Source organism: Heptranchias perlo, chromosome 2, assembly GCF_035084215.1.
Source record: "Heptranchias perlo isolate sHepPer1 chromosome 2, sHepPer1.hap1, whole genome shotgun sequence".
NCBI lineage: Eukaryota > Metazoa > Chordata > Chondrichthyes > Hexanchiformes > Hexanchidae > Heptranchias > Heptranchias perlo.
The window spans coordinates 39,588,078-39,600,833 of record NC_090326.1 but is presented as its reverse complement, the minus strand read 5'-3'; the positions used below and the strand labels follow the sequence as shown (position 1 = coordinate 39,600,833).

The following is a 12,756-nucleotide window of genomic DNA, read 5'->3' as shown; positions in this document are numbered from 1 at the left end:
AAATGTGTGTGTGTGTGTGTGTGTGTAGGGGGAACAGAAGCTTAACTTTTGTTGGGGACTACACTCGAATAGCATTACGAGCTCCCAACGTTGATTATGGTGTTAATCTGGCCACTTAGCAACAAATTGATTGGTGGAACAGTTTAGTAACTTGTAAAAATCCCTGAAGAAAATCAAAGTCCTGGAAATATGGAATGGTGCCAAAACAGAAATGAAGTGACCATTAAATAATTAATGACCTGAGGACTGAACTCAATACTGTATTGTTAAAGTGAGCCATACTCATCAATCAGAGCTAACTGCAAGTTAGGCTTTCTACAATTCCACCTGAGTATTATTCGTCACATTAGAAGCAACATTTCAGCTGGTGGAGATAATAAATATTATACATCTATTTGCATTATTTGTTTTCATGGGACAAGGTAGAACCATGGAACCACTGTTTGTTAAGATCTATGACTTTATTTCAAGCCCAGGCTGAGAGGATGAAACTCTCCACTCTTTGTAGATTGTAAGGGAACTAAGCAGAGTAACGAAAGTTAAGCTTCTGTTCCCCTACACACACAAACACACACACACACATTTTCTCTTTCCTCTCCTCTCTTAAACACATGCAGTTATAAGGGTGCCAGTGGTCCTCTGGTGATTTGCCAGCTGACTTCTGGGATCCCCAGTGATGCATTCGGGTGCGCGCATGCCTCCCGAAAGCGGGAGTCCCACCGGCAATTAAAGCCGGCGGGATGATGATTTACATACCTTGACAGATAGTTAAAGTACTTGAGATACCTGATTGAGGAGACATTTTGGCAGGGGTGCAATTTTGAAGGATCCTCAGCATGTTTCCCGTGCTGTGGGAAACACTCCCTGTTGCAACAGACGTGTTTCAGCCAGCAGCCAGTGGGAGATGCAAATAATTATTTGAGAGGTGGGGAGAAAACATCATTTATTGCAGCAGGGCACTCTGTCATTTCAGACAAAGTTTTGGCTGCAAGACCTTTGTGTTTTCACTCAAAATTCTTACTTTCCACCCAAAATTCTGCTGTGCAAATATATTTAACTATTTTGCGGACCACCTCAAACTCACACTGTCAGGATCAGGGTTGGCGGGGGGGGGGGCGCCATGGCTACATTCACAATTACATCCGAGGACAAGCAACATCACCAGCCTCGCCAGGCACGGTGTTCACCTCTGCCACGTGGAGCTCCACAACACAGTGCTGCGCCACAGGCACCTGCACAAGAGCACAGAGGGCAACAACAGAGAAAGCGGCATCGCAGGAGGCACTACCCTCGCCACAGGGCCTACAGACCGAGGCTCAGCTTCCTGGACCTCTCTGGAGAAGAGTGCTCCCACCGACGTGGACTCTCCACAGCTGCCCCTGCCACCAGTGTCTGCTCGTGCTCACATGTGTGTTAACTCTCCATGTGCGACCCTAACTAACTGCGGACTGGGACCCACCGAGGTGTGAGTATCTGCGTTGGTGGATGGCTCGCTCAGATGTGACGGTGTACCCTCAGAGGCCGGCAGGTCCTCTGAGGAATCGCCCTCCGCCGTCATGGCGGTCGCTGAAGGCCTTGTAAGAGAACAGAAGGCAATATGAAGCGTGATCACAGATGTTGAGGTACTGATGATAGCGAGGCATGTTAACATCAATTGATATTGTGTGTGCTGAATGTTAAAGTTATGTCACCAGATGTTTGTCGCGTGCCAGTCTTGGCGTCCCCGACGGACAGGCACTCGAGGGTGTGGCTCAGTTCCAGCGCCTCCTGCTCCGCGTCTGTGAGGACGACTATCTGTTGCGGACCCCCTCTGGTCCTCGCCCTCTCCCGTGCATTCTGGACTCTCTTCTCCTATAAGGGGAGAAAGTAGAGAGGTGTGAGTGAATACATTGGTTTGGGTGCGGCTGACCGTGAAAGAGATGCCTCAGAGGGTGAATATGATACAAAGCCATGACGTTGTATGAGGATTGGGCTGAGTGTTAGTGATGGTGTGAGTAATGGGGAGGTGAGGAAGTGCAGGTAAGTTGAGGATGAGCTTTCAGTGGATGTGAGGAGTGATGTGATAGAGTAGTGTTGGCAGTGCAGAATGAGTTGGGGGTGGGGGTGGTGGAAGACGGAATGTAGGAGAATGAGTAAGTACACTCACTTTTGCTGACCTAGATAGGTCATTGAAGAGCTTCCTGCACTGGATCCAGGTGCGGGAGATGTTGCTGCTGCTGGTGACCTCCTCTGCCACCTTGAGCCAGGCCTTCTTGGTGGCAGAGGCAGGGCACTTCCTCCCGTCCGCCGGGTAGAACATTTCCCTCCTCCTTTTCACCCCTTCCAGTAGCACCTGGAGTGAAGCTTCACTATATCTAGGAGCAGCCTTTCCCCTCTGCTGCTCCATTGTGCTGTGTGCGTGTTTGCTCCAGGAGCAGCCATGGGAGGACTGCCCCCTTAAATAGAGCTCCTGCAGCTGACAGCCTTTGATGTGGGTGCGCAGACCGCCCGCTGCGCAGCTTTCGGACGCCAACCCGGAAGCCACGTTAAGTAGCTCCAATTGACCCGCGATCGTGTGGGGAACGGACAGATTTTATTGGGCAGGTTACCCATGCGCCCAATCGCCCCCCTGCTGCCACCCCGCCTCCCTGCTAATATCAGGGCTAATGTAATGGAAATTTTGCCCAGCATCTAAAGCTACTCTCAAACCGATGCTATTTTAGTTTGGATTCTGTGACACCACTTTTGTGAACCATCTCCCATGTTTACGCTACTAAATCCATCTCTCATCCTGGCTGCAGAATCATAATACCCAGTTTTTGTGGGGATACTAAAGTAACTAAACCTGTTGTCATAGTTTTTGGGTTTTTACACTGGATAATCTCTTGGGTTCAGCATCACCAGTCACTTCTATAAACAGACCCTGCGACCTTTACGATCTGTAGCACACCCTTATCTGTCCAGTATCTAGATAAATGCTAGCATGACCTGGGAATCATAACAGAGAACCCTTATTCCACATACCGGCTACTGAAATGTAACACGTGCTGCCACATGAATTCTCCTCTGGTGAGAGAAGGTAGACTGAATTAGCAACTCTATTGAAATGAAGTGAAGGGTTTGGACCAAGTGTTGATTTATTTACATAAAATACATGAATGAACAGTATACAGTTTGAATATGTAATCCCATACACTCTTCAGTTTATCAGGGAAAGGTTATACCCAGCAGGAAAGATTGAACAGGCTGGGGCTCTATTCTCTATAAAAGAGAAGGCTGAGGGGTGACTTGATAAATGTTTTTAAGATTATGAAAGGATTTGATAGGGTAGACGTAGAGGGGGGAGACCAGAACAAGAAGTCATAAATATAAGATCATCACGAATAAATCCAATAGGGAATTCAGGAGAAACTTCTTTACCCAGAGAGTGATTAGAATGTGGAACCACAAGAAGTAGCTGAGGCGACTAGCAGAGATACATTTAAGGGGAAGCTAGATAAGCACATGACGGAAAAAGGAATAGAAGGTTATGCTGATAGGGTTAGATGAAGAGGGATGGGAGGAGGCTCGTGTGGAGCATAAACACCAGCATGGACTAGTTGGGCCGAATGGTCTGTTTCTGTGCTGTACATTCTATATAGTTTATGAAAACAATAAAGCTGCACCTTGCTTTCTGAGCATTAGCTTCAAGACAGAGGACCACTTTATCTAGTTTAACTCTTTGAAAATAAGCTGGTTCAGGCTTTAAAAATATAGACAATCTTTTTAAGCTGGCTGCGAAATCAAAGATCGCTCTATTACTGAGACAGAGATAGCCTTGTCTCTAACCACTGCCGCCTTAAGATAGTCAGTTGCGGGGGGGGGTCTCTGCCCACTGAGCTGTCAATCATAAAGGGCTCCAGCCTGGGATCCGCCTTTAGAACTAAGGGCTATGGGCAGACAATATATCTCTATGATTTAATGAAGTAATTAAAGTAAAGCACCATGATACACACTATTCGCACTATCAGCTCTGTTTCAAGGAATGCTTTTCAGACAACATTCCAGCATATGAGTGCTAATATTACGAGGTTCCAGAAACTTGAAGCAAAATTATGTGGCCCGCAAATCAAGTGCGCAGACCTCCACACCTGAATTACCAATAGAAAAAAGAAGAAAGAAAGAACTTGCATTTATGTAGCTCCTTTCATGACCTTAGGATGTCCTAAGTGCATTACAGTCAATGAAGTACTTTTGAAGCATAGTCACAGTTGTAATGTAAGAAGCACAGCAGCCAATTTACACACAGCAAGCTCCCACAAACAGCAATGAAATAAATGAACAGATCATCTGTTTTAGGCGTTGGTTGAGGGATATATATATTGTAACTCCCCTGCTCTTCTTTGAATAGTGCTGAGGGATCCTTTACATCCACCTGAGAGGGAAGATTGGGCCTCGGTTCAACATCTCATCCAAAAGGCGGCACCTCTGATAGTGCAGCACTCCCTCAGTACTGCAGCGAAATAGCCTGGATTATATGCTCAAATAAGTGCTCCTGTTGGGCGAAGCTTTTCCCCCAGAACATTTTTCGTAGAATTTACTCCTATATTTCTACTAATTATAATTTATCTCATGAACGGTCAGGCTCAAAGATTCTTACTATTTACTACGACAACAACAACAACTTACATTTATATAGTGCCTTTAACGTAGTAAAACTTCATATTTATATATAGATAGAGCAAAACAAAACAATATTAATAGCAATAATAGTTTTTACGAAGCCCTGATTTTAACTTGGATCGTGAGTGTGGCGTGCCCGACCTCATTACCATGTTGGAGGTGAGACTTCCGCCCGAAACCTGCCAACGGGTGGGAGCAGGATTTCACTCCTGCTCCTCCTGGCCCTCAAGGAAAGTGTTAAAAAAAATGCAAAAAAGCTTTCCTTCCAGGGCCTCTTCTGGTTCCCCCCCCCCCCCCGATCCTGTTTGCCACCAGGTTTCTTTGGCACGGGCTGAGACTTGTGCGACTGCAAGTTGAAATTGCATCGGGGGCCTATTTGCGTCATGAGACCCCGACTTTTGCATATTTATGAGGCCCTCGCCTGCTTGCAGCTGGTGCCTCCCGAAACCCGGTCGTTAAATTGACAGCGGGTGGGAGTATGGCGCGGATGCTGCCCCTATTTTAACCCCCCTACATGTCTCATTCTCGCCAGGCATGGGATTGGGGAGGGTTAAAGTCGGGGTTCAATGCTTAATTGTTTATACTGGTGCCATATGTTGAATCTTTATCTTGAATTATTTTAGTTTTATTGAAAAACAAAATAGAAATTTGAGGAATTTCAAATGAATATGGCAGTTTGACAGTGTTTCTCAAGCAGCCAGTCCTGGTGAGCTGGTCAGAAAGCTCCCTGAGAAAGCAGTAATGACTCTTTAAAAGAGCCACCATTAATTAGAAGTTTTTAAGTGAGGATTGCACTTGAAATACTTCAATTACATCACAAAGAGCACTCTGGACTCATGATGCCACATCATCTGTGGTAGTGAAGATCAACAGGTTTGTTTATACACAGGAATTTCCAGACTGCAAGCCAGAAATTCCAGATAGCATTGGTCCTTTCAACAGTGAGTTGTGGGTTGTGGTATTGAACGATATAGTGAATGCAGCAAATGGGTTGCTCTTTATGAGCTTAATAATGGCAAGACTGTTTTTATGAGTCACTTATAAAATATTTTGTCAAGTGCCTCTCTTACGAAGAATCAATTGCTATGCTAACCTCTGCATTGTGATGCAATTGAGTTTGACAGGCATAATCAGATTGTGTTACTATCTTCTAACAAATTTCAGTCCAATATTTATACTCTTTTTTTGAGTAGAGAGAAGAGCGAATCATAAGGGATGCTAATCCTAGGAAATAGAACACTTTTCCACTTTTGTATCCAACATGAAATTCTTCCAGATTTGGAACAGCGAAAGGTTGAATATAAACCTTCCTCTAGTTCCCCCCCCCTCCCATTTTTCCTTTCTCTCCTGAAGGTAGTGGTACACTCAAGTTCCATGGGTACACCAGCACCCCACCCCCTCCAGTAACTTACACAAGTGGCCACCTTTCTGCCAGAACTTTCAACTTCGGCGGGAGGGTGGGGTGTAAAGCAGGAGATATTTTTCGGCCTCCCATCATACCCCCTGCCTGACTTTCTTTTCCATTGCCTTTTTTATGCCCCCGTCGAAGTTGAAAGTTCCACCCTTCGTATGTGAGCCAAGGCAGTAAGTGTTAGCAGGCTATTCAACTATGGTGGACACTGCAGCTGAGCCTGATACTGCCCTCACTCAGCAGGCACATTACAACAGTGGTCACCAGATAGCAATTAGGAGTGGGATTTCTGGCTGATTTTTTTCACCCTCTCTGATGCTGCTTGTCTAGCTAAAACCAACACAATCCATGGGGCACGGAGATCAAATTTGCGACCGTTTTTCACTGTGGCATTGTGTTTACTGTCCAGTATTTTATTTATACCACGAACGTAGCATAAAATATATCAAAATAATTTTATGATCATTTTTCAGATTATTTCAATTTCATTTTTAGGAAAAACCTTCTAAACAACAACAATTTGCATTTATATAGCGCCTTTAACATAGTAAAACATCTCAGGGCGCTTCACAGGAGCGCTATCAAACAAAATTTGACACTGAGCTACATAAGGAGATATTAGGATAGGTGGCCAAATACCAGGAGGAGAGAGGTAGAGAGGTGGAGAGGTTTAGGGAGGGAATTCCAGATCTTAGGGCCTAGGCAGCTGAAGGCACAGCTGCCAATGGTGGAGCGATGAAAATTGGGGATGCACAAGAGGTCAGTGATCAGAGATTGCAGAGGGTTGTAGGGCTGGAGGAGGTTAGAGAAAGGGAGGAACGAGACCATGGAGGGATTTAAAAACAAGAGTGAGAATTTTAAAATTGAGGCAAGAGTACATTAATATTTTCATTATTTTATGTGAAGTGGCTTCTGTCTCTTTCCTGAGATAATTAGCTGTCATCTTAAAAATCCCCACAGAACTAAACTTAGAAATAGGGAAGTGATTCCAGCTCCCAATATTTTAAAGAGGCACTATTCCGACAAAAAAAGGGTGGCAAGCCTTTTATTATTTGGGGAAGGAGAAAAGTTATGTGGCATTTTTGTCATGATTTGTTTTGATGCGATTTATGTTGTGCTGTGATTTGAAAACAACCATTAAAGATTTCCGAATGATTTTTCATGAAATGTTGCCTCTTTAATAACTTGTAATGCAGCTATTTTAAATTTCTCGAATATGCTCATGTCTCAGTTCCCCATTTGGCAGAGGTGGCTGAATAGAGAATTGAAACCAGTTGCTCTGTTTAGCAGTCAGGCAGAAATGTTAAAAATGACAGACCATTAAATTACAAAATTCTATTCAATGATCTGTACACCAGATGAATGGTAGAATCAGGATGGACTCACTCCCAGAGTGTAAGATGATGCTTTGGCTACATTCTTCTCTATGACTGCCATCAGTGATGACCTGTGCTTCTCCTGAATTCTCGATAGGTAAACACACTTCCCAGTGCACTCAGCAAAGACTTGGATCACATCTGGGATCTTTTGGTCTGTATGGGTACTGCAGTCTAACCTCACCCAAGGCAGCAGTTGGGGGCACTAGAATCTGCTACAGCACCACTGCGTTAGTGAGAGGGGGAAAACCCCCCAGCTATGGTTGAATTGCTTGCCGATACTCACTGTCTATATTCATACATGAATAATGACTACATCGGGAAGGTAACAGGGGAGTGCTGGTGCTATGGAACACCAGCAAAATGTCAGCCCCTGTAGGTGATGAGAGGGGAAAAATTGGACCACCCACTCACTGCTCTGTAATTAGCCGGCTCGATGTATGGCTCAAAAATGGCAAGCTGTACAATGACAGATTTTCCCTCCCATTTCCCTTCCATTTTTTCTCTGATGGAACAAGTCACTACTGCATGGCTTCCCATCCAGTTTCCAGATCGTGAATTGTGCTAACTGGGAGTTCAGCAACTGGGCTGACAACAACTTTCACAATATTTATTATGTAAAATAATACAGGCTTATAAATTTGAAGCACGTCCATGTTATCACCTCTTTTACATCTTGTTGTTGGAAATTGTCTGCAGCCTGTAGCCTGGAGGCATTGTCACCAGCCTGATAGTTGTTGGGGTTCCCATGGTAGAGGGTAACCAGCAAAAGGCAGTCATTAATGACTGAGTTTCCAGTGAGAGCGATGACTTTTCATTTCACTTGATGATGATGTGACGAGGTAATTGTAAACTCTGCTGGAGAAACTGGTTATAAAGAAGACACTTAGAGAAAATAAATATCCTTGTGCTGGAAGGAATGGAAGATAAAACAGCAAAATACAAGGAAGTGTTTTCCCCTCTTAGGAATCACTAAAATAAGAAAAATAGACATAAATAATCAGGGGATGAGAAAATGTGATTTCTTCCTTCTCACACAATTCCAGTCAATCTTCAGCTGTTGTTCCACCAAAAATAAAAATTCTAACTAATATATAATGTGCCCAATATAAAACTTCATATAAATGCAGAACCTAAGGTGACCCGGATGAGCACCAGTGTGTAGCATCACAGAGTGGTTCTGTCACCCACTCTACTAAATGCCTGTTTTGGTGGCATGCTCAAAGTGGCCATTCTGCATGGCAATTTTAACCTAACCCACCTGGCAGGAAGCTGACAGGATCGGGTGTGACACTGGTTTTACACCTCGCCCGATTTTTACTCTCCATTAAGTCAAAGTTTAAAAAAAATTATTTACATTTTTTAAAAAAATCTCCAATGATATTTTGCTCCTTTATCTTCCATTCCTTCCAGCACCAGGATATTTATATTCTTCTTTATAACCAGTTTCTCCAGCAGAGTTTACAATTACCTCGTCACATCATCATCAAGTGTAATAAAAAGTCATCGCTCTCACTGGAAACTCAGTCATTAATGACTGCCTCTTGCTGGTTACCCTCTACCATGGGAACCCCAACAACTATCAGGCTGGTGACAATGCCTCCAGGCTACAGGCTGCAGACAATTTCCAACAACAAGATGTAACAGAGGTGAAAACATGGACGTGCTTCAATTAAAAGCTGAAGGAATGAGATTCCACACTTATAATAGTTAATTTTCAGTGCCAGAGTGGTTGTTTGGCAGTAATTAACACTCATCACGCTGTTAAAAAGGGCACTTAGACTGAAATTGAGAAGCCCTAACTTTCTGAGGCAACTTTAGTTCATATCTACCATGCAAGTGCAGGAACTTCACACCATTCAATGCATTTGAACGGTGAGGCTGACAGCAAGATGCTGTTTTCACAAAGCTAACTGTGGAGCGGTGCATCTCGGGCAGCAACTTCTGGATTTTTGTGTTTAACTGCGCATCTGCCCTCGCCTGAATTTGCTGTGCGATCTGCACACAAATAACAGTGAGCACCATTAGCCTCATCATTATTTTGACAGCAAATTCTGGCCCATCGAGTGATCGGGAGCACTACGTTACAGAATCATTTCCAATGGAAGTAATTTTGTAATATATAAGTTACAGGTTCAGCGTCACCGGGATTTCATGTCACAGATGTGTGTTTAAAACTCTGCCTCAATTGCAAGGTCTGTCCTATGGATTCAGCTTCAGAGTGAATTTTGTAGTGTAACTTCCTTGAATTAATTTCATAGAAATACCTACACCACTGCCTGTACTCTTTTACTGCCAGTGTCCACACAATGTAAATATGCCCCGTTGTTCACTTTTAATCCACTCTGCAATGACTCCCAAGTAACAAGGGCTCACAATGCAATAAAATGATTTTCAGATATCAGAAATTTAATCACCAATGAAAAGGTAAGGAAATTGGGCTTCGTTTCTATGCAAAAGAGACTTCAAGATTACATTATTGATGTGTTTTTGAGATTACAACAACAACTTGCATTTATATAGAGCCTTTAACATGGTAAAACACCCCAAGGCGCTTCACAGGAGCGTTATCAGACAAAATTTGACACCGAGCCACGTAAGGAGGTATTAGGACTGGTGATCAAAAGCTTGGTCAGAGGTATCATAGTATCATAGTAGTAGTATCATAGTAGGTACAGTACAGGAGGAGGTCATTCGGCCCATCATACATGTGCCGGCTCTTTGAAAGAGCTATCTAATTAGTCCCATTCCCCTGCTCTTACAGCATTCATAGAGTGTGCTTTGGTCAGTTAGATTGACAAAGGTTAATATATACAATTATTAAATACATTTTATTCCCTTGCTCATCCTTAACTGCCATTCCCACCATCTCTTCTGAAAGCACTGACTCATGCTGGGGTACAGTTCATACAGGTGTCAAACATTCTCTGGTACCTCCCCCAGTTAGCCATTATTCATGTTTGAACCTAGGCAGTGAGCTTTGCAGGTTATTCAATTGTGGAAGACAACAACAACTTGCATTTATATAGCACCTTTAAAATAGTGAAACGTCCCAAGGTGCTTCACAGGGGCGTTATCAAACAAAATTTGACACCGAGCCACATGAGGAGATGTTAGGACAGGTAACCAACAGCTTGGTCAAAGAGGTAGGTTTTAAGGAGCATCTTAAAGAAGGAGTGAGAGGTAGAGAGGTGGATGGGTTTAGGGAGAGAATTCCAGAGTTTAGGGCCAACACAGGCACTCTTGTCCTCATCAGAAATCCACACATGCACACTTTCCAGCAAAGATCAACAATAATGGTAGGGCGGGGGGAAGAAACAGCCAAGGATCCCACTACAGTGGGGGTGGTGCTGGAGGTGCTACAGGCCTCAATCAGGCAACAGCACAAATCAGGGATTGGACCTTGTACCTTTGTAGTTTATATGGCTCAGTACCACACTACAGAACGTATTTGCAGAGCAATACCCTATTGTCGGCTTGCTTCATCAGCATCATACACCCCCATGTCAAGTAGACTTTAAGGAGCGGCTTAAAGGAGGAGAGAGGTAGATAGGCGGAGAGTTTTAGGGAGGAAATTCCAGAGCGTAGGGCCTAGACAGCTGAAGGCACAGCCGCCAATGGAGGGGTAACGGAAATTGAAGGAACGCAGAGTTCTCGGACGGTTGTAGGGCTGCAGGAGGTTACAGAGATAGGGAGGGGTGAGGCCATGGAGGGATTTGAAAACAATGAGAATTTTAAAATCGAAGCGTTGCTGGACCGGGAGCCAATGTAGGCCAGCAAGCACAGGGGTGATGGGTGAACGGGACTTGGTGCGAGTTAGGATACAGGCAGCAGTGTTTTGGAATAGCTCAAGTTTGCGGACGGTGGAAGAGGGGAGGCCGGCCAGTATAGCATTGGAATAGTCTGGAGGTAATAAAAACATGGATGAGAATTTCAGCAGCAGATGGGCTGAGGCAGGGGTGGAGATGGGCGATCGTACGGAGGTGGAAGTAGGCAACCTTGGAGAGGAAATGGGGTTAGTAGCTCAGCTCAGGGTCAAATAGGAGACCGAGGTTGCGAACATTCTAGTTCAGCCTCAGTCAGTGGCCAAGGAGAGCGATGAAATCAGTGTCTAGTGAACGGAGCTTGTTGTGGGAACCAAAAACAATGGCTTCGATCTTCCCAATATTTAATTGGAGAAAATTTCTGCTCATCCAATACTGGATGTCGGACAAGCAGCGTGACAAATCAGATGCAATGGAGGGGCCGAGAGAGGTGGTGGTGAGGTAGAGCTGGGTGTCATCAGTGCACATGTGGAAACGGACGTTGTGTTTTTGGAGGCAGCATGTAGATGAGAAATAGGAGGGGGCCAAGGATAGATCCTTGAGGGACTCCAGAGGTAATGGTGAGGGAGTAGGAAGAAAAGCCATTACAGGAGATTCTCTGGCTACAACTGGATAGATAAGAATGGAACCAGGCGAAGGGAATTGACAAAATTGATACAGCCTTCAGAATCAAAGCTTCACGTGGCAGTAATACGACATCAGACAACTACAGCAGGAACCCCTGTTGCTTTTTCAGACAAAGGGAAATAAAGTTACTGCCAAGGGCCATTATGAATGGGTTCAAGAAACAATTGGTTGTGTCTCTGGAGAGAAAAGTAATTGAGGGACATGATGAGAAAGTAGGTTGATAGGACTAATCAGCAAAAAAGAAGCAGGCTTGTTTGGCTTAATGGCCTTTTCCTGATCCTAAAATTTCTACATTTGATTCCTAACTTCCTTACCCGAGTTCATTTGTTACAGGATTGTTGTCAACTGATTTCACAGACTTAAAATTAATGCAGTTACAGCATTTGGCAACAGTCAGTTTTGTAATTCTTACGTTATCTCTTTATTTTTTTTCTAGGATTAGTTGCAGTGAAAGAAGCCCATGACATAGAAGCAAGACTGAATGAAATTGAGAAGGTTCTGAAGATTATAATTAACTTGCCCTGCAAAGTACGTATCACTATACATCACTCACTATTACTAACTGCTGCTTATCCTCAGAGTACCGAAGGCCTTTCATAGCTTTCCAAACACTCCCGTGCTTTCAACCATGTGAGATCTGGAAAATAATTTACCAACTTCTGTACATTTCAGAATTCTGCTATTGGTTGTTGTAAAATAGAATGAAAGTGGTGAATGGAACCAGACAAACATAAAATAACCAGTTTAATGTGTCTGACAAGGCAACAATGCATTGAAGGTACTATGAGAGTAAAATTTGAGTAGTTTGTCAAATCATTTGATCCTCATGAGCATATTATGAATTTTGGCACTCATTATAAAGGAAGTATTTTTTCTA

General features: G+C 43.8%; 1 protein-coding gene across 1 annotated transcript in view; it reads left to right on the top strand.

Annotated features, from left to right (window-relative positions):
- The window catches only part of pxdc1b (PX domain containing 1b), a 65,845-nt gene that overhangs the window by 18,916 nt on the left and 34,173 nt on the right, over positions 1-12,756 (top strand). The window contains exon 2 of the mRNA XM_068001772.1: positions 12,316-12,407. Coding sequence (XP_067857873.1) covers positions 12,316-12,407 — 92 coding nt within the window. The remainder of the gene's footprint in view (positions 1-12,315; positions 12,408-12,756) is intronic.